This window comes from Camelus dromedarius, chromosome 32, assembly GCF_036321535.1.
Source record: "Camelus dromedarius isolate mCamDro1 chromosome 32, mCamDro1.pat, whole genome shotgun sequence".
Classification (NCBI taxonomy): domain Eukaryota; kingdom Metazoa; phylum Chordata; class Mammalia; order Artiodactyla; family Camelidae; genus Camelus; species Camelus dromedarius.
In genome coordinates this window covers 22,027,174-22,046,755 of record NC_087467.1, presented here as the reverse complement: position 1 = coordinate 22,046,755, position 19,582 = coordinate 22,027,174, and the positions used below count along the sequence as shown (strand labels likewise).

The 19,582-nt window shown below is 46.4% G+C and overlaps 1 protein-coding gene across 7 annotated transcripts in view; it reads right to left on the bottom strand.

Moving 5' to 3' along the window:
* The window catches only part of RAB31 (RAB31, member RAS oncogene family), an 83,704-nt gene that overhangs the window by 28,971 nt on the left and 35,151 nt on the right, over positions 1-19,582 (bottom strand). For all 7 annotated transcript variants that reach the window (XR_010378716.1, XM_064481616.1, XM_064481618.1 and 4 more), the window contains exons 3-5: positions 19,055-19,136; positions 5,413-5,484; positions 4,239-4,345 (exon numbers count right to left, since the gene is read on the bottom strand). Coding sequence is in view for 6 of the 7 variants with exons in the window: in XM_064481616.1 (XP_064337686.1) it covers positions 4,239-4,345; positions 5,413-5,484; positions 19,055-19,136 (261 nt within the window). In the remaining variant the exon portion in view is untranslated. The remainder of the gene's footprint in view (positions 1-4,238; positions 4,346-5,412; positions 5,485-19,054; positions 19,137-19,582) is intronic.

The following is a 19,582-nucleotide window of genomic DNA, read 5'->3' as shown; positions in this document are numbered from 1 at the left end:
AGGGCTTGTTCACCCCAGATATGTGGGATTCATTCCAAGGACGCACGGTAGTCCAATAATTGGTTAATAAATTAACAGAATAAAGGAAAAAAGAAAAACACACGACTGTCTCAAAAGATACAGAAACAGCATGTAACAAAGCCCAACATTCATGATGAGAAAAAAAACAGCCTCAACAAACTAGGAATAGAAAGGTACGCCCTCAAGCTGATGAAGATCCACACAAAACCTACAGCTAACATCATACTTAACAGACGACTAACTCCTTTGCCCCTAAGATCAGGAAGAAGACAAGAATGTCCACTTTTCGTCACTGTTATTCAGCATTGTATTAGAGTGTCTACACAGGGTAATGAGACAAAAAAAAAAAAAAAAGAAATAAAAGGCACCCAGACTGGAAAGGAGGAAGTAAAACTGTCTCTATTCACAGACACCATAACCCTGCATCACTAGCGAGGAATGTGCCATTAATGAAATTAACAACCCCCCCCATTCATAATAGCAGCCAAAACATAAAATACTTAGGAATAAATATAACAAAAGAAACGCACAACTTATACACTGAAAACCACAGAACATTGCTAAAAGAAATTACAGAAAACCTAAATAAAATGGAAAGACATCTCCTATTCACAGATTGGAAGAATATATTAAGATGGTAATACCCCTAAATTGTTCTTGAGATTCAACACACTGAATCTCTAGATTCAATTTAATTCCTATTCAAATTCCAGCTGCCCTTTTTGCAGAAGTTGAGGAGTGGATCCTCAAATTCTTATGGAAATGCAATTCGTTTTTTTCTGGGTCCTCCAGAATAGTCAAACAATCTTGAAAAAGAAGGATAAAATTGGAGGACTTACCATTCCTAATTTCAAACTTCCTAAAAAACGACAGCAATTTAAATAATATTGTAATGCATAAGAGGAGACGTATACATCAACTGAATGGAATCAAGGCCCCTAAATAAGACTTTACATTTATGGTCAACAAATTTTTGACAAAAATGCCAAGAAAATTCAATGGGAAAAAAATTATCTATTCAACCAATGGTCCTGGGACAATTAAATATCCACATGGAAAAAGATTAATGTGGACCCCTAACTCACGCCACTCAGTACTTACAATGGAGGACAGATCTCAACCCAGGCACTAACACCATAAAACACTTGGAAGAAAACATAAGGGTTAACCTTTGTGGTCTTCAATTAGACAATCACTTGAGCACAAGACACAAAAAGGAAAAATATCATAAATTGGATGTTAAGCTTTTGCACTTTGAGAGGCAAAATAAAGATTAAAAAGAGACAAGTCACAGAATGAGAGAAAACATTTACAAATCATATGTGTTCAGAATATATAAAGAACCCTCACAACTCAGTAACAAAAAGACAATTAACCCAACTAAAAATTGGAGGAAAAGTCTGAAGAGACGTTTCTCCAAAGAAGATATACAAATGTCAATAAACATATGAAAAGATGTTTAACACCATTAGTCGTACAAAAATATAAACCCAAACCACAGTGAAACAACTTCCCAACCATTGGGATGGCTGTAACCAAAACACAGGTAATCACAAGTGCTGGTGAGAACGTGGAGAAACTGGAACCTCATATGTTGCTGGTAGGGATGTAAAAATGGTGTAGCCACTTTGGAAAAGTTTGGCAGTGCCTCAAATTGTTAAACACATTGCTATCAAATGACTCCAAAATTCTACTCCTCATATAGACCTGAAAGAAATGAAAACATATATCCATACAAAATTTGTACATGATTATTCTAAGAGGCACTTTTTATAATAGCCAGAAAGTGGAGACGACTTGAATGTCAGCTGTCAGTGAAAAAATAAAAGTGGTATATCCATACAAAGGAATATTACCCAGCCATGAAAAACGAATGAAGTATTGGTACATGCTACATACAACATGGATGGATCTTGAAAACATTACACTAAGTGAAAGAAGCCAGTCACTGAAGACCACATATTGTATGATTCCATTTACATAAAACGTCCAGAAAAGGCAAATTTATAAAGACAGAAAGGTAGACTAGCAGTTGCCAGAGGCTGGAAGGAGGCAGACATCGGGAATGACTGTAAGTGGGTGTGATGTTTCTTTGCAGAGTGGAAATGTTCTAAAATTAGATGTGATGATGACTACACAACTCTATAAATAGATTAAAATTCACTCAACTGTATACTTTAAAAAGATGGATTTTATGATTTGTAAACAATTGCAGTAAAATACAGTAAATGTTTAAAAAGTTTTAATTTACTAGCATCAAACCGGCCTTCCTTGTTGACTTAGTCAGAGGTTTGAAGGAGACCCAAAGGGAATTAATTCCTTGATTCAGTAACAGGAAGTAACTAAGATAATTTTGCTTATTCGACCCTTCAAACCACAATGATAGAGGCTGGAGAAGCAAAATTCAGACCTCAATGAGGCCAAGCCAGAGGGCAGATGGTTATCACCCAGGGAATGTGGACTCATGCGACAGGGGCCCCATGAAGTCACACTGGATGTTGGAGCTGGAAGTGGTTTCGGACTGTCTCCTGGTTGGGGTGGAGCAGCTGTGAGTGACTCTGCAGTTGGAAGTGAGATGGAAGGGTTATGTGAGTGGGACATGTTGAAAGCTGTGTATGGAGAAACTCAAGGAGAACGCTATATCAGGGCACAAACAGTGACCTCCACCCTGAGAAATAGCGTGACTTTAGGTGCCGGTTGCACTTTTCTAGGAACTGGCCCGCTTCAAAACCACCTGCTCTCCCATTCTCATGGTTATGGTGGGAAAAATCATCTGGACCACTCACATCCCCTCCTTTGGCCACAAATGCTTTGTCATGATGCAGGGCAATCCACCCACAGCAATTTAAAAACAAGAGAGCGCCAGGCTTTCTAGAGACCGAAGACGGAACATACCAAATACCAGAGCTAATAAAGCACCCGTTTTTCACCATGTGGACACCAGTACCTTCCAATAAATTCCCATTTTTCCTGAAATTAATTTCAATTGAGTTTCAGTTCCATATAACCAAGAGTCCTAACTAATTCCATTAACACTTAAACTGTTTTCTGCTTAAATTCTCACCCATCAGTTCTCCCAGAACACACAAGGCTTCATTCCACTTAAAGTCACACCTTCTCCGCAGTTCGATGGTGTGGGGTGACAGCAATGACTCTCTCGGCAGAGGCCGTCTCCACACCCTGCCTCTTTCCCACGACACGTTACAGGGATTCGGCGGGGAATTCAAGACGCACAGGCTGTCTCAGGAGCACAGTAAAGCAGGCAGACTTCTGAACTAAGTCTGGGCGTTTAAAGATTTGTCCAGCCCCCAGAGAAACGAACAGTTTAGCGGTGTTTATAGCTGTTACTATAAACCAGCTTGATGCAACATGATACAAAGCCTCTGAAACCCCAAAGAAGTGGAGCCGTTTGTCAAAGGCCATGTGAAGAGCTTTGCAAGCTCTATTTTGATTGTTCACTGAACTCCGATGTCATCATCTTTGGATCAGCAAGCACGATGTCACTGTCTTTAGGAAAGTCAACCACTCAAATGGCTGGGAATCAAATTAACCAGGGGATGGAGACAACGCAAATTCAGTTTCCTTTTCTATTTAGTAAAAATAGTTAGCTTATCAGGCTAGATAAAACTCCTGTCAAAGGCCTAGTCTATGCGGACCAGGTCCCTACAAACCTCTCTTCAAGTACAGGAAGTTCAACATCCCGTGTCTCCCGCTGTTCACACACACACACAAAGGTGTTCACATGTGCTGCATCGTATTCAGATCTTAGAACAAAACAGTGAGATTGCATAGACTTGACTACATCCTTAAGTTAAAGTCTAGAACTCAGACAAACGGGGAAAATGTCAAGAATTCAAAGTCTCCTGACCACGTGAACATGCTGCCTACCAAAATGGCCATGGGAGTGATGATGACAAGAGTCACGGAAAAGGTAGCACTAAAAATAACAAACCACTCAGCCCAAAGACCTCTAGCGTCAGGGATGACTGTGCTGGGTGGAGATCTGACTTAAATATCCATTCCTACCTCGGCGCTCCATCAAAGCTGCCTTTCCCTAGAATTGTCCCTTAATTCTACTCGGGTTGAACCAACACCACCTCGACCCCCACAAGTGAATGACACCAATTAAATGATGACGCCGACAACAGACGTAACCACACAGACATTCGAGGGTGGAGGGCACTTACCACATAGCAAGTTTTTTCGATGATTCTTACCTGATGTCTGAGAGGTCACACTTGTTTCCAGCAATAGCCATGACGATGTTTTCCGGACCATGCTCTTTTAATTCTTTCACCCATTTCTTCAAGGTATGAAATGAATCCTAAATCAAAAGTGTAAATCAATCTTAGAAAAGACTCATTCACAGAGTATTTCAACCATGTAGAAACACACACCCAGCATAAATGAACGACGAAAAACATTTTCAGGAGGCACATGAAGATTAATGTACTAGCCTTCTCGCAGGGCAAAATTTAGTGTTAGTGAAGGTATCCATACATCGGCTGTAAAAGGTTCCTTTTCTAACACTGAAACTTGAGGTTAAGATAATCATATGCATAATTTTCTTCTATAAATAGCATTACTTGTAACTTACAGCCTTGGTTCGGCATGAACAAGGGTGCAGTCGTAGGACTCAAACAACGTTCACACTTAATCAGAAAAGAAAAAGAAAATAAACACATGCGCACGCGCATGCACACACACACATTTTAGAGTCCTGTTTTCCTCTCTGTCCGTCACGCATAACCGACCTCCAGGAAACAGTCCAGGGAGCCACTCCATGGAGGTGAGCGGTCGGGAGCTCCCGATGGGCTCAGCGATGAGTCACTGAAGCAGCAGCCCTGAACGCTGAGTCAGCACTCCCGGGGGCCGGGGCGGGAGCAGGGTGGGGAAGATGCCAGCAGACCACTGACGTTATTGGTTGGTTGACGGACATCCTGGAGCCTCAATGTGAAAACTAAAAATACACCCATCTCATGCGCACGCAAACCCACCACGCTGACATGGACGTTATCCTGGGCGTTTTAAGTTGTATGATTGAAACACCAAGAGAAAATAAGGATCTTTAATTCTAAAACATGCAAAACCTAAAAAAAATTTTCCTCTTCCTAAAACACTGACATTCTGGAGAATGGGATTAGCAGGCACGACCTTGCCTCTGCAAACAGACAATTTAGAAAATGTTCATCGTTTATTTCACTGAGCAGGTAGATCTGAACTGCCTGGCCACCAGACACTAAAACTCAGTATCCAGTGATCATCATCTCCCACCACCATTTTATGGACTCTCATTCCAGGCAAGACTCAGGCAGTGAGGTCTCTGCTGTGGTCGTTTTAGACAGAGAGTCACCAAAAACGTCACCTAAATTCTAGAGGGGACATTCTTACCTGCTTGGTGATGTCGTACACGATGACGGCGGCAGCGGACCCGCGGTAGTACATGGGAGCCAGCGAGTGGAACTGTAGAGGAAGGAACAGCGAGTGGTTTCAGGCCACAGTGAGCACATGTTACGCAGCCTCACAGCAAACAGAGAGCCAGAATCCTGCATCATTCCTGTAGGGTCCCGGGTCCCCCCAGAAGCTCCCCAGGATTCACATCAGATCATTTTCCCTCCCCGACTGCACAGACGCCTGTGGTTTACAGACCATGAATTCATGCCGGGGCAAAGCCGAAAACAAGTGTTTTTTTAAAATGTTGCTGTCCTCTGAATTTTCTTTTCTCTACCGCTCATCACTTATCTAAAATGATGGCCCCGGGGCACCGTCATTAGTGTGGTATGGTGGCAAGATGAAGATGTTTGCCAGGCGGAGGAAGAGAGGAGGCTGGCCCAGATCACAAGACCCCAGCCGAGCCTCCAGGGAGGAACGCGCAGGAAGGGCAGCTCCACTCGCCCTGGGGTCTGGACGGTGGCCAACCTGCAAACACCTCGTTCCAAAGGTGAACAGAGCAAGTGTCACTTATCCCCGAGCAGGATAGAGACTTATCCTGAGGATACACACAGGTTTTAGGTGTATTCTGAAGACTGTATCTGAGTATCTTTGAACATATTTTAAGACTAGATCACAGAGGGGCTGTGAAAGATATTAAGAAAGAGATAACTCAGCTCAATAGGAAAATGAACAAATGCTCTCTAGAGAGAGATAAATCACAGGAGAAGAGTTATAAATTGCCAATAAATATCTTAAAACATGTTCAACCGTAATAAGAGAAATGAATACAGAAGCAATGATGGGGTAGGTATTAATTTATTAAATATTAAAAAGATTTATCACATCCAGTGTTGGTGTGGGTTTGGGGAGAGAGACACTCTCACACGCTCCACAGGGATGCATTTTAAGAGCTACTTATGGGAAGATGCTCAACATCGTTAATCAGCAGGGAAAAGCAAATCAAAACCACGAGATACCACCTCACACCTGTGGGAATGGCCAGCATCAAAAAGTCTGCGAATAGTAAATGCTGGAGGGGGTGTGGAGAAAAGGGAGCCCTGTGCACTGCTGCTGGGAATGTGAACTGGTGCATCCACCATAAAAAACAGTACGGAGGGTCCTCAAGAAAGTAAAAATAGAGCTGCCATACTATCCAGCAACTCCCCTCTTCTGGATGTTTACCTGAAAAATACTAACTTGAAAAGATATATTCACTCTCATGTACACTCTCATGTACAGCACTGTTTACAATACCCAAGACAAGGAAACAGCCTAAGTGTTCATCAACAGATAAATGGATCAGTAAGATACTACACACACACACACACATATATACACAGAGGAATACTATTCAGCCATTAAAAAGAATGAAATCTCGCCATTTGTGACATCTTGGGTGGAACTTGAGGGCATCATGCTAAGCGAAATAAGTCAGACAGAGAAAGACAAATATCATAAGGTCTCATTTATATATGGACTCTAAAAGCAAAAACTGAACTCACAGATACAGAGAACAGAGTGGAGGCTGCCAGAGGCAGGGGTGGGAGTGGGGGAAATGAACGCAGGGGGTCAAAGTTATAAAAATAAGTAAGTCCTGGGGATGGAGCATGCAGCCGAGGCACCACAGTTAACAATAACGTTATGTATGTTTGAAAGTGGCTAAGAGGGTAGATGGACAGCTTGCTGACTGTGGTCAATAATACGTGAGCCTGGAAATCTGCCAAGAGAATAGATTTCACATGTTCTCATCATTTAAAAAAAGGTCAGAGAAAATACGCTAATTAGCTTGACTAATAGCTAATTAGCATATTAGAGAAAATTTGCTCGTTAATGGTCATTTTGCTGTGTCTACATACATGAAACCATGCTGCACACTTGAAACATACATAATCTTTATTTTAGAAAAGAGGCCTTCTTTCAAAGCTGCTGTCGGTTAATATATTAAAAGTTGGAATGTGCACATCGTTTGACCTGGAGATTCCACCTCTGTGACCCGCCCCCCCCCACCTCACACAAGGGCTCTCACCCCTGCCTGGTAAGTAAGAGGAGACATTCAAAGCAACCTAAAGGCTCAGCACAGAGAATTCATTAACGGTGTATGTTCATAGTGGAATATTTACAAGCATTAGGATGACGATGAGGATTTTTATTTACAGGAAGAGATCCTTGACATACTGTTAAGTGAAAAAAAAGTCTCAGAGCAGCGTACGCAGCACACAGACCTGCAGTAAAACGCGTGTGGGTGTGCCCGTGCGCGCAGGCACGACATGGTGCTTCTCTAGACATTGCCAGCGGGATTTCTTGTGATGTGTACGTTTTCCTTACAAGGGTCTGCTGTGTACAGATTTGTACAGTGATTTTTAAACTGAAAAAAAAGCAGCTGTGTTTACTGGGGAGTGGGCTGGGGGAACTGTGGGGAAAGAAGGATGGGTTCTGAAGCTTCTCTCTGGCAAACAACAAAGCCATCATTTGCGCTGACCTCCTGTGCAGTACACTTCGCTGAATAAGCCCTGGCCAGACTGGGGTCCCGTCTGAACCTCGGAAGCACATCGGTCCCCGAGGTTTCCCTCTTCCTGCAGAAGGCTAGCGCGGCCTCACCAGAGGGTGCGAGGTCCCCAGCCCCACAGCCCTCGAGCAAGTCTCCACCCCAATGAGAAAATGCCCTGGTGCCTGGGGGTTTTCGGAAAAGGGACCAGACTGGATGGGGCTCAGGATGGACCCCGGAGTTCTCAGCTGGAGAGCCTGGCCCCTCCCTCACCAGGACTCACTGAGGACAGGGCCGTTCACAATTGCTCACGGCCCAGCTCTGTGTGTCTGCTGTCCTCGTAAGCATCAATAAATCCATTCTCAGTCCTTCCTTTGGCAACCCACTCCAGAGGCAGAACACAAAATCAGAACCCCTGCCATAAAGGAGGAAAAAGCCGCGTATTTTTTAAACATCCCTGCTTTGCTAATCGAAGAGAATGCATATCAAGTGTCCTTTCAGCCCAGTTATATAAAACGCTCATTTTTCCCACACCGCTTCCATGTAAGAACGACCCACTTGCACACTCGAGGTAGGAGAGCTGGTACAAAATCTGTCTCTCAAAAATAAAGACACTTGTGGACTCGAGCACAAAGAGAAGTGAGCTGTGCACATTTTCTCAGACACAGTCCATTTCAAGCTATAAAACCAAGAACTGGATCTGAAACGGTCCCTGGGGTGCAGGCTCATGAATTACTGACTAGATCGTTGCATACGACGCATTGCTTGTTCCTTCCTTCCTCCAAATGGAATCATTTTGAAATAAATCTGTTGGTGAAACCACTTAAATGACTTCATTACAGAGGACGGGGGGGTTTAATGAGTTAAAAGTTCATGTCTCAGGTCCAAAACCCAGCAATGCATTGACCAAAGGGTAATATTGGTGGAGGACAAAAAGATAAATCACCTCTAGCTACAATGTGAGACTTTTCTTCTAACAAAATATAAAACAAAAGCACCGCCGCCAGCCTCAGCACTCAGCATGACATCACTGCACTCCCATGGGGTCGGAATGAAGACCGAGGAGACCCTCTCATAAAAGACTCTTCTAGACGCAAAGTTCACCATCACCCAAGGTTGACAGAACTATCTCGTTTAATCTCACCTTGAAAGGTTATTGGAAAATGAGCACAGTAGACGCCAGTTCAAAATCCCTTCTTCCCTAAGTACCCAACAAAATGTCTAGAAAACCAGATTAAAGTGTTCAGATAGCTCTCCAGTGACATTTGTTTAGAAGAAGCATAAGAATTGTGAAAAGCCAATCTGTCCCCTCAAAAGAAATGGCTGTTTCTGTCCGGGTGTGTGTGTGGCTGCTGGTGTTTAATTGCTGGATGTCTGCAGGACGAGGGCCAGGGCAAGGCCTTCTCTGAGTTTCTAAGACCCTCAGCTGTCACAGATGGAAACTGCTTCCAGCAACCGGCAGGATGAGGGGGCCTGACCCTTCTGGGAAACATCTGGACAATGTATTTAGAGAGTCTTGAAACGTTCATGCACTTTGCCTCAACAATTCCACTTCTAGGGGGAATGATCAGAGGTGTGGCCTCGAGGAAAGCAGAATTCATTCTAGATTCATCAGTAACCCTGACAAACTGGAACCAACCTCCCTGTCTAACCATCGGGGACTGGAAACGTGACTTTGGCTTAGCTGTCACATGGAATCCTGAGCAGTGATTAAACTCGTTTCTGAACAGGATGAAACGGCATGTGAGGCCAGATGGCTGGGTATTTCCCAAGGTCTTCTGCAGAACCCTGTGCCCTTGAAGTGTTTTTCAGAAAAAAGGTTTCTTGGCTAATTAAGTTTGAGAAATGCTACATATTTTAACAATCCCCTGGAGGTTTACAGAGTAATTTTTAAAGGCTCCGAAATTTTCCAGAGTAAAGAAAACTATTGGTTTTGGTTTTACTCAGAATTCTTCATTTATTTTTTAACCTTTTTTCTCGTAATATTTATTAACATCTAGGGACCTAGATGGGGCACTGAGAACCCATCTTAGGGGTACAGCGTGAAGACTTCTAGACTCAAGACAGTCTGTTGCCCTGTGACTGGCTCTTTACTGGTTTTCGTGTTTTGTAAAGTGCAGGCAGCCATGGGGGGGGGTTGGTGGTGACAGCTAAGGTTTTCCCAGCTCTGCGACGACACTCATGGCTGAGGTAAGTCGGCTCTGGATGGAACCTCTTGCTTCTTCCGAGTGCCTTCCTGCATCACAAACCTCCCATCCTACACACACACACCCAACTCAGCACACAGTGAAGGGTGTTATTCCAGTAAACCGTCTAATCCTCTAGGCCACCCAGTCGGCTTCAGGCAAAATTCCTTAAACTTAGGTTTTTGGCATCATAAATTCCACAGCAGCAAAATTCTGCATGTCAAGAATGAGCAGTGGTGGAAAATACATGAAGTTTCCAAACAAGGACAGGCCTCAGCTGGGCTCTGCCTCCCCCAGGAGACAGCCCAGCAGAGGGCTCTGGCGTGGGGGCCTGGAACTTCAGGGGTTGGATGTGACTTTCAGAGACACCGTTCCTGGGGAGACGCTCCGAGGCAGCCTGGGGGCCAGCGCCGGCCTGCTTCCGGGCCAGCGCCCTGTCAGAAATTCTCGTAACACCAGGGCCCGGACAGTCCAAGGCAGGAGCCAAAACACCTCCAAGGCCCAGAAGGATTCAAACAAAGAGGGAAGCCTGAGGAAAATTCCTGACATTCCCACATTCTCAGCTGGCGAAGCTGAGTGGAAAAACCATCCCTGCCTGCTCTTTGGGCGTCATTCAGAAGAACGTTTCTAAGTTTTACACAGACTTCTCTCTCCACAGAAAAGCAGAGACCTACTTAATAAGCCTACTCAGATGTCCTAAAACCTAGCAGTGTGTAAAGCTGCACAGAGCCCCTGTTAACAAGGGTTACTTCTCAATGCCGTGACGGGCAGCCCACCACGTGTTTGCACTATTTCCTCATTATGAAACCACCTTTAACAGGATACATTACTTTTGCAATGAGAGGGGATTTTTCCCCCTCTGCTTGCTTTCTTTTTCACTGTGCTGACATCCAAGGGCTTCCTCAGCGTTCAGGGTCCAAAGGGTTAAAGCAGAAGCCCCACGAGGAAGCCCCTGAATCCCTGATGAGGTGCGTGCACACCTTCTACAGCAGAAAATGACAGGGCCAAACCCAAACGTCTTTCCACAAAAAGACGGTGTCAGCGTGTGGGGTGTGGGTCGGTGCCTTTACGTATACATATATCATTTGGGGTTTACTGACTTGGTTATTTTTTAAGACAGAGGTACTGGGGATGGAACCCAGGACCTGTGCGCGCGAGGCATGCACTCTGTCACTGAGCTACACCCTCCCCCATCAGTGTCTTTGGAAAGACAAGGTAACCACCTGGCGTAGTCTGATCTCTAGGATAACGGAGAAGACAGAAGTCAACGTTTGGAGATGCTACAGAAATTCATGTTTTTCCCATCTGTGAAAAACCCAACCACAGTGGACCTCAGCTCTCAGTCCTGCTTGCTAGCACCAGTGGGGGGTGGGGTTCCTGAAAGTCCAGACTGATGTGTGCCCCGCCTGCCCCTAAGTCAGGGCCTTTTGTCACCTGGAGCTCCTGTTTCCTGCTCCCAGAGGAGACGCCAGGAAGGAGCCACGTCTCTCCACGCTTTCCTCCCGTCTCGACATCCTTGGCCCTCTGTTCACCAACGTCCCATCATCCGGGACGGTGCCCGAGCTCCCAGATGCTCTGCCACCCCCGCCTGGGTACCCACAAAGCCTGCCCTCGCTGCAGCCACGCGGACGCCCTACCTGTGACCGCACCAACCACAGAAAACACACCCCACCCACCAGGCGCCCAGGTCTCTGCACCGTCTCCAGGGCCAGCCGCCTGCAGACCTGGCCCAGGGACCCTGCCTCGGCCCCCCTCCCTCCTGAGCCCAGGTCATCCTCCCTTGACTGGCAGTCCGGAAGCTTCCATCAGCGCATCTAGATGTTGGAGTGGCCTCCACGCTGGCCCCACAGCAGCCAGGAGGACCCGAGGTTTAACGGCTGGATTAGGCTATTTATTTACATTACCGTCCAGTCTCATTTTAACTTTTTCTTGTGGAAATTTTCACACGTGCACACAAGGAGGGAGCATCGTGTAATGCACCCGAGTGCTCGCCCCCGAGCCTCAACGTCCCTCAGACACCAGCCCTGCATCCTGACCCCTCCTCACCGCCCGCCCCGTCCACCCTCTGCAGCAGACACCTGACGTCACACTATGTTAACTGCAAAGCAGAGCGACTTTTCCTTCAAATATAAGTCAGACTGTGTCACTTTCCTGTTCAAAATCTGTCTAACCTACCCATCCCGTGTGCTGTGGGGTCTTCATGCACCACTCTGAGCGAAAGGTGACTCCTGGGGCTTCTTCTAAAAGATCCAGGTGGTCCCCTCCATCGACTGCAGTTTATCTCATTTTAATAGCACACATCCCGTCCGCAAGCCTCTGAGCTGTCCCCCAGCAACAAGTCTGCATCCAGTTGTCCTTGCTGAGAGCATCCTTGGGGTGGGGGTGATGGGGGGGCACTTCCCTTATTAGGACCTCAAGTTGCACTGTGAAAGCACTGTTCTCCGAGACAGGAGGGAAGTGTATTTACTCTACCTCCTCCCGCTGAAGGGAGAACCCTCCCCGGAAACACTTCCCTAGCGGCTTTGTGAGGAGGTGCCCGGGGTGACCCCCAGCAGCTCGGGGGAGCCGACGCAGGGTACGCGCTGCGAGCTGGGTGCTGGGAGCTGGGAGCTAGGTAACCTCCGCCCCCCGGGGCTGCAGGGCGAGTGGAAGACAGAACAAAGAGCAGCTCATTCGGAGCCTGTAAGAGGCCCCTTTCTTCAAGGACTCCCGAAGGTCAAAATGCGCTCTGACTTCAGCTGCAGCCTATGAATAGGGAATGACTTTCCTGACCACAGACTCCAGGCTCCGGAGAGAGACGGGAGGAGAGAAGTTCCTTTTGACGTCTGTAAGGAGCCTGAACTTGCCCTCAGATAGCGGCCCTCTTCATGTCTCTCTTCCTTCTCAATGACCCGTTCAGACCCAGACCCGAGGCCCCGGCTTTCTCAGCCACATCCCCGAGCCTGCCCTCCGGTCACCCAAGCTTCGCAAGGACGGCAGACGGGCAGGCACCGGCAGAATGCAGGCCAAGGAGGTCAGCAGGCAGGACGGCCCACCAGCCTGGCACCCAGGGTTCCTGACCGCGTCCCTGAAACCCTCAGTTCCTGGGCGCGTCGGTGACTTTTCCTTCTCAGGCACCCAGGGCTCAAGGAAAACTTCTGACAGCAGGAACAAGTTAAGATTACACACAGCTGTATGGTGCAAATGGAGATATTTATTATATTATTTTCTGGAGTATGTGAAATCTCTCACTATTGGGAAAAAAGTCTGCGCACTCACTACCAAAGTGACTGTAATTGTTTTGAATCAGTGGGTTTCAGAATATGATCACCTCTAGCAGTATGGCTTAAGTAAACGTCTGGCCTTGGGTTAGAGAATATTGCTGAAATAAAACTCAATCAGCTGCAAATAATACTATTTTGAAGATAGATTCCTTCTCTTAACAAAACAATGCAGTCAAATATTACACATTTCAAGTCTAATAATGGTCTGGAACATCGCAACTGACAATTTCACAAACGTAACCTTGCCTGTGGTTCTGTATGAATTTACTACAAGGACCACACTTCAACACTGAGAAGATTTAATACTTTATTCAACATTTTTAATTTAGGTACAACTCTGAGGTCAAGGCTGCGTTTCCAAATCACAAGGAATCTCCAAAGAGATGAAAGCCAGTGTGACACTTGCCTATCACTTACAAAGGTTTAGGAGTAGGCAACCCCAAATTCATCTCCAGGTTCATCCTTACCAAAATCCTAGCTGGGCTTTTTGATAAGCATGTATAAAGTGATTCCAAAATTCATGGAAATGCAGGGGACTGAAAATAGTCAAGAACTATCTTGAAAAAGAAAAACAAAGTTGAAGGACTCACGTTTCCCTATTTCAGAGCTTATGACAGAGCTCCAGGAATCACAGCACCATGGTATTGGTGTGAGGATAAAACTTTATTTAGATCAAAGGAACAGGACAGAGAGTCTGGAATTAAACTCTCACATGTGTGGCCAACTGACGTTTAACATAGGTGCCAAGACAAAGAATAGTCTTTTCCACCGTGTCAGGACAACTGATTTTGTATGATACTGACATACGAAGAATGAGGTTGAATTCCTCTCTTACCAAGATGCACAAAGAGTAACAACAAACGGATCCCAGATCTAAACGTAGGAACTGAAACGACAAAACTCTTAGAAGAACGTACAGGGGTAAATCTGTGGGAACTTGAGTTGGGCAAAGACAAGTGTTGGTCACGATGTGGAGAAGCTGGAACCCCACACATTGCTGGTAGGGATGTAAAATAGTGCAACCCCTTTGAAAATGGCTTGGCAGGTCCTCAAAGTACTAAACTTAGAGTCACCATATGACCCACCTATTTCATTCCTAGATACTTACTCGAGATTTTTTTTAAAAAAAGCATCTGCACAAAACTCTGCACGTGAATGTTCACAGCATCATTATTCATAAGAGCCAAGAAGTGGAAACCACCCAAACGTCCATCGGCTGGTCAGTGGATAAACACCATGTAGTAATCCATACAACGGAATAAAAATCACCCGCTGAAACCTGCTACAAGGTGGTGAACCCTGAAAACACTGTGCTAAGTAAAGGGAGCCGATCACAAGAGCCACAGATTGCGTGGCTCCATTTAATTGCAATGTCCGCATTAGGAAAATCTAGAGACTGAAATTAGCCTAGCATTGGGGGATTTAGAGGGAGGCTGTTTTTCGGTCTCTGTGAGCACTCTTCAGTTTTATCTTCAAAAAGCACAGAACAATGAGCTTGATTTCAGAAGCCAATCTTCCCAACTTCAGATGTGTTTGCAGGGGAACGGAGAGTTTTTATACTAATAATGGAACCATCAGTTCGCCTTTGTGGGATTTGCGACTGTGGTTCATTTGAAACCAAAATCCTATAAATACGACTCAGGCAGTCCAATAGGAAAGACAGACAGCTATAACACGGGCTTTAACCAAACGAAACTAAAGAATACGATGATGTCAGTATTTTTTCACATTAGATTCTGAAAATAAGGCTTCTCGGAAGGATCAGACCAAGAGAATGAAGCCTGAAAGTTTTCCAAGATACTGACATTTCTAGTGGAGTTATTCTATGGACTGTGACTGTGTTTACCGCAGGCGCAGAATGATCTGGAAGCACACATCTAGGACGGGCAGGTTGCAGCTCACACTGTGATATTTAATAGCAGTGAGGATGTTCTGGTCCCCAGTTTAAGGAGAAAAACAAAGAAGGAAATCAAAGAAACTCAGTGGGAAGGAATGACATGTTGACACCTTGGGAACGAAGTCTCATCTTCCCTTATAAATCCTGACAGAGGGAGACGGGAGAACGGAGCTGGGCAGGTAAGTCCTTTCTCTCCTGGGGGCCGTCTCTGAGCTGCGGGCTGTGTACATCCTTCCAGAGGCCCTGGTGACCCCGACACGAAGCAGAAACCAGCACGACAACCCATCAAAGAGGGCAGGATGGAAATCCCAAAAGCCCATCCCGTGCCCCAACACGGACATCTTCCCTCCCCACACCCCTCTGGGGGAGGGGTGGCAAACTAAATGCGCAAATCCTGAAAATGGTCAGCTTTTAACAAATTGCATTCAACAAGCAACTAGAAACCTTCTTAAACCATTTTTTTAAGAGTCACCCTCTGATGTGACAATGAATATATGTATGTTCATGTATAACTGAAAAGTTGTGCTCTACACTGGAATTTGACACAACATTATAAAATGACTATAACTCAACAAAAAAAAGTGGGAAAAAAAGAGTCACCCTCTGGACTGTGTTGAAAGGATCACAGGATGCCGGTCACATTCGGCTGAACTAAAAGCAGAATTAAGGCAAGCTGTCAAAGAACGGATGCTCTCCCACACAGAGATGGAGGAGGACCAGGATCCTCTGACATGTTCAGTGCTCAGAGGAGAGAAGATGAATTTCTCCCACACATATAACATGGGATTAGCACAGGGCGGTAAGCAGGGCAGTGACCGCAGGGCTGGGCATGCCAGGCAGAACTTGGTCCGATGGTTCCACAAACGAACTAATATGGAGGAAGTAACACTGAGCTGAGCACCCTGCCTCCTTGAGGACACAGAAGTTGGCATCTTTATGTTGTCAAATCATAAACCCAAAGCGGTCTTGTTCGTTGATCATGGTGAAAACAAAGGAGAACAGCAGCCGATTTCCGCAGGGATGAGGCGGGGAGGATGGGGGCGCGGACTCCAGCAACTGACGGGACGGAACGCATGGCAGCCCGCACCGGCAGCAGCAGGGGGTTTATTTTTAGCTCAAACCCTGGGCAACGTCATTATAAGCACGATTAAGCCCAGCAACAAGCTGCCAGACGACTGAGAAATTGCCGTCACTGGAGAGACTCGGGACCGCAGGGAGGGAGGGCAGACAAGGTCACCCCAGGAGTAACACCCCGGGCCTCTGAGGGTCAGCGGGACTGGACAACCGCGTGCACACTGCTCGCTCCGTCCCCACAAACCTGGATGCGCCTGAAATGACCACCCCAAAGCCAGCCCCTCCTCCCTGACACACAAAGGGGATCACTGCTACCGCGTCGTGACTTGTATGGTGACATTCATGCATTTCAAATTAGACACAGCAGTGCAGTTGCAGGGACCTATGACCTCTAAGGGTCACATTTTAGAAAAGCAATTAGAATAATTAGAAATACCGCCATATGCTATTTTGCTCTGAGATGCTAAGTGGTCCAAACTCCAAACTCCAACAGTCACTTCAGAGCCAGATTTTATCCAAAGTAGTCGATCCCTGGACTATTACATTAGAATAGGAGTGTAAACGTCAAACGCTCTGTTTAGACCACACAGAAATCTCCCCTTCAGAACCCTACTAGCAAGTGAAAACAGCAGGTTATGAAGAATCATGATCCCACTGATGTGAAATTACCAACTCACATCGTGAGCTCTCTGAAGAATGGCCACCTAATCCTAGGAGTGGAAATACGTGGGCAGTGGGATTTCGGACAATTTTCCTTTCAACTGCATGGTTTTGGGGTGATTTTTCTATCATCACAAAGCTATAAAGCACAGGAACCAGAGAGCTGGATTTAAATTTCAGTTTTATACCATCTTAGCTGTGTGATCTTGGGAAAGTTACTTAACCTCTCTGTGCCTGAGTGACCTCACCTGTAAACGGGGATAAGACAGTACTTCCAAGTGCTGTGAGCTGGCTAAACGTGTTAGGGCACAGAAGGCGCTCAGACCAGTGCTGGGGCAGGGCAAGCCACCTCCGTGTGAAACTGACCTTACTGCGCTCAGCAAAACCAGCTGAAAAAGCAACCCTTTCAGGGCCAAAAAGTAAAAAGCGGAGCAAGAAAACCTCATTGTTTAGGTTTAAATAACAATCCCCCCAAACACCAAGACAAAGAACCTAGCAGACTGACAGCAGAGAAACACCGGTGCACAGAGAAGAGGTCCCGGGCAGGCAGGTCCCCTCGGATCTGGGCCCAGTTGCGGGAGTCAGCGTGCACAGGAGGGGAAGAGGTGGCAGCCCCACGCGTGCAAATCTTTGCTCCCGATTTAGCAGCAAAACAGAAGACATTCTAACGGGGTCAGCATTTGTGGGCCAGAAGGATCGTCCTGATTAAAGAGAAAGAAATCTTGAAGACACCTTAATTGACAGACGCTGGGATATTCACTTTGAGGGGATTTACAGAAAGCGAAAATCACATTTACACACTCACTTTGTTAGGAGGTGACAATGAAAACGATGCAGGACCCTGAACCCTGGAGTCTCTCTGAGAGGGAGGTGATCAACAGAATCAATAAGTGAATTAGGAGGTACATTAGAAGTTGGTAAGAGTTACGGAGAAAAATGCAGTGGGTGAAGCTGGGGGGTGGGGGGGGCAGAGAAGGTGGCACCTGAGCTGGGATCAGACAAGCGGAAGTTCAGCCTACGTCTCTCCACGACGATCAGCTCTGATGAGCACTGTGATCTGGCTGAAAGCACTCAGCTGAGAGGAGGTGACGGTTACCCATGTTCTGCCTGTATCCTGGTCACCCCTCAGCTCGGACAATACACACTCTGGTTATTACACAAATCCCCTGCTGCACACAGTCTGTTGGTGTTCGTTATTCCACTTTCTAAAATCTAAAGACAGGGGCTCTTTGCATCACCTTCTCCATAAATATTTCCAGCAAATAAGAAGAATGAGGAGTAAGAGAGCACTCATCAGCTGTTTCCTGGGAACCCGACGCCCACTCCCCCATTTCCTAGGAAGAGAGCCCAGACTTCCGTCGAGGAGCAAAGCCTGCCAGACGCCCAGTGGTTCGGGGGAGCTGAGAGCAGCCGCCGCCCAAGGGGGAAGCCTGGCCCCACGAGCAGGAGGGCCAGCCCCCTCCCCCAAACTCAGTACAGCGCCAAGGAGTGAGCACAGGACCCAGACCAGGTGGATGAGGGTCCTCGGGGCCGGGCGCGGGGCGCGGGTCTGAGCAGAGGTGCCCTGCTTCCTGGGGTTGCCAAGGTGGCAGAATGATGGCCTGGAGCTGCTGCTGAGGCTATCCTGGCCACCCCGGGGCAGGAACGCCAGTGGGTGGGCCTAAAAATGAAGTCAGTTTAAAGGTAAGCAAGCAAAGGAAATGGAATAGACACAGTGGCTGGGGACAGCCCTTGGGGAGGGCTGGGCTCAGCCCCGCCCTGAGACAGGCACCCCGAGCTAACCCAACCCTGTACACCGACCCTACTTCAATTTTAAAAAATTTACTAAAATAAAAAAAGACAGGCACCCCCTTATTTTTCTCATAGCCGAAGAAAAGAACATTTCCTTTTTCTGCTTCAGTCATTTCAAGCTGGGTTTCCACCATCTGCAACCAATAGTCTTGCCAAATACAGAGACTGTCGGTATTTGGTGAGGTTTTTTCCCGCTAGAAAAGCCAGTACTTTCTCGGGAAAGCCAACAACAGCATGTCCTTACCCGTTCCTGGCCAGCCGTGTCCCAGATCAGGAACTTGTGAAGTTCATTTCCACAAGGCACAGTTTTGGTCATAAAAGATGCCCTGAAAGAGAGAATCTCCGCGTTACCAATTATCCCTAGAACCTTCACTAAGACTCCAGCTTCAAACAGGCGAAGGTGGCGTCTCCGCAGGACCCAGAAGCTGCCCCCTCAGGGCTGCTGAGAGGAAAGGAGACACCCCTCACCCAAGAGAAAACACTGCATTTTCAGTGAGTCCAACTGGAGGTCTCAGGGGGAAAAGGCAAAGTCTGCCTTCAAAAGCTCTGTTTCTAAAACATTTATCTTCAGTTGTTCTAAGACATTATGCCTGAAATCAAAAAAGAAAATAAAACCTTAGATTTGGGGGGCTGGGGGGAGGGTACAGCTCAGTGGTAGAGTGCACGCTTAGCATGCATGAGGTCCTGGGTTCCATCCCCAGGGCCTTCTCTTAAAAAAAACCTAATTATCTCCTCCCCCCCACCAAAATAAAATAAATAATACAATAGTAAG